The 2,500-nt window shown below is 37.3% G+C and overlaps 1 protein-coding gene across 1 annotated transcript in view; it reads right to left on the bottom strand.

Annotated features, from left to right (window-relative positions):
• Iml1 (GATOR complex protein Iml1) overlaps positions 1-2,500 on the bottom strand; it is a 63,011-nt gene that overhangs the window by 27,964 nt on the left and 32,547 nt on the right. The window contains exon 22 of the mRNA XM_086545285.1: positions 2,248-2,268. Within this exon, the coding sequence (XP_086401411.1) occupies positions 2,248-2,268 (21 nt within the window). The remainder of the gene's footprint in view (positions 1-2,247; positions 2,269-2,500) is intronic.

Here is a 2,500-nt window from a genome sequence, read left to right as displayed (position 1 = left end):
CACACACACACACACACACACACACACACACACACACACACACACACACACACACACACACACACACACACGCACATGCACACGCACACGCACACGCACACAGAATATTGTGGCATTTAAAGGATGGTATAAACGAATCATCCTAAATCTAGAGATAGTGTGCTGCATACACACATACATATATACACATACATAGTCATTCTAAAATAGTAGATGCCAGGCGGCCATGTATCGCAAATGCAGTGTCAGATAAGATATTTCCTGGCACTATTTCTGGAATTAACCCACTGCAGACTGCAGGGTTTATGATATACATGACGCAGGAGTTTTTGGCCTGACGACAGGTGTCATGATGTACATGACGTACATGATTTTGGATCTCTGTATTTCTTTACTGGACTATGAGAATGATGACAATTGCAGTCATAATTACTATAATTTCTGCAATATTAAGCAAAATGAGTTTCACCTAAAATCCAAACCTAGATGGCTCCACTTTCTCCTAGCACTAGTAGGAGAGAGAGCCTTGAATGGCACCCATCCACAGTCTCTAGTAAGCACTATCTTTATAGAGCATTGGCACAAAGGAAGTTGCTGACCTCTTGCTCTAAAGTACCGCAGATGAAGGATGTGTAGGCGAAACGAGAAGAGGAAGGTGATTCAAACCATACCCAGTGTCTACAATGTGCCCCTCTGCCAGTAAGGATGTCTTTTACAATGGCACTTACAGTCATAAGCACAGGTTTCCTTCCTCTTCCCTACCTCTTAATACTATCTTCATTGTGGATGGTTAACTTTTCGTATTTGTTCACAACAATATAGGAATATGAAAAAAAGTGCTGATATGGACTCTATACTACAATTTTAGTCAACTACAGCTCTAGTTTTACAATGAGTGACTGGGAAAAGTCAAAGTATGTTGCAATGGCTTAACAAGAGTAGAATGCTGCCACCATCAGTAAAGCAATGGTTCTTAAATTGGGGAAAACATAATCCTTAGGAATTTGAAGGGGGGGGGGTGACCATGATAGTGTGGGTGATGAGGGCTTTGGTGTTTTGGCTATTGATGGCTGCTGAATTAATAGTAAATATTACAAGGGGTATGTGACTGTTAAGGCAGAAGCTCAAGGGGTTCATGACTAATTGAAACAATGATGTATAAATTGGGGAAATAAAAATAAATATTAACTCATGAACTAGAGTAAAGGTCAGGAGGGCAACAATGATGTTTTCATGAACTTTATATCTTACTAAGCATCAAATGATCTCCATATGGCAAGATAAACCCTTCCAAGATGGGCAGTCGTTTAGCCTGGGTGTGATATCGTAAGATGTGTATTTTCTATTATTTCCTTGGCATATGATATGACATTCTAGCAAAATGATACTAATTAGCATTTGGTATGATGTCCTAGTTACACAACTGCCTGAAAAATTATGTAATTTCAAAAAAAGAAAAAAACTATATAAATGTGATCTGAAGCCATGAAATGCCCATCACAGAAGGGATAAGCAAAAACAGCTCTAGTGTACTTAGCTGAAAGTCTGGTAGAATTGTGTAGTACTTTTCAGAAAGATCTGAATTACCTGAGGTGACACAAGCTCAAGAAACCTTCTCTTAACATTTAAGCATATGAATATATATTCAGACCATGTGGCAGCATATTCATATTCTCTAGACTTATGAAGCTGTGTTCAAATTGAACTACAGCTATGGTTCATCTGCATACTGGTAGGATGGCAGTGACAATCTTTTTGTGTAAGACCCAGATTCACTGATAGTATGGGACTAATTTAGTTATTATATATGTGTAACTGGGTTAACTTATACAAAATACTCAAACATGAATTAGTATAAGTACTTCAAGCTACTTTGTGATTATTGTCTTATTCTTTTAAAATGTACAAAATGGTTTCTATCATGCATGTTGAAGTTCACTGTCACCTGGCTAAATCACCAGTCCAGTGTCTTCAGCACTGCGAAACTGGGGGCAGAAACACAACAACACACACATACATACACGCACACAGACACATACACGCATAAGCACACACACGCACAGACACACATATTTATCAACTAGAACACAGCATTTCTGCTTCTGTACTCCTCCTTTTATTGGGTCTCTCATTTATGTGAAGAAAGGTGTTGGATTTCAAAACACACATCTAAATATTTATGTTTCAAGGACCAGTCATTTATATCAGTTTAAATACTTGCTAGGCTGGACGTGCAAATGCACCAACCTCTTGACTTATTAGCTTTTTCTGAAGAGTAAAAAGAATTACAAACATTAGATGGCTTTCATGAATAAAGTGTGTTCTTTTATTTGTATCAAGTCTAGTGCATCAGAATATAACAGCACCATTCATAGAATATAAAAATTAACATGAGAAACTGTAAGAAAGCATTTTAAAATTAAATAAAAAAGAAAAAGTTCAGACACCATAAGTACTGATAACCAGAGGCCTTCATATCTGATCTGAAAAAAGAAAAACA

Source organism: Penaeus japonicus, unplaced genomic scaffold, assembly GCF_977035675.1.
Source record: "Penaeus japonicus unplaced genomic scaffold, GWHDUDI00000001_assembly GWHDUDI00000002, whole genome shotgun sequence".
NCBI lineage: Eukaryota > Metazoa > Arthropoda > Malacostraca > Decapoda > Penaeidae > Penaeus > Penaeus japonicus.
Note: the sequence above shows the minus strand (reverse complement) of the source record. Positions and strands in the feature narration are given on the sequence as shown.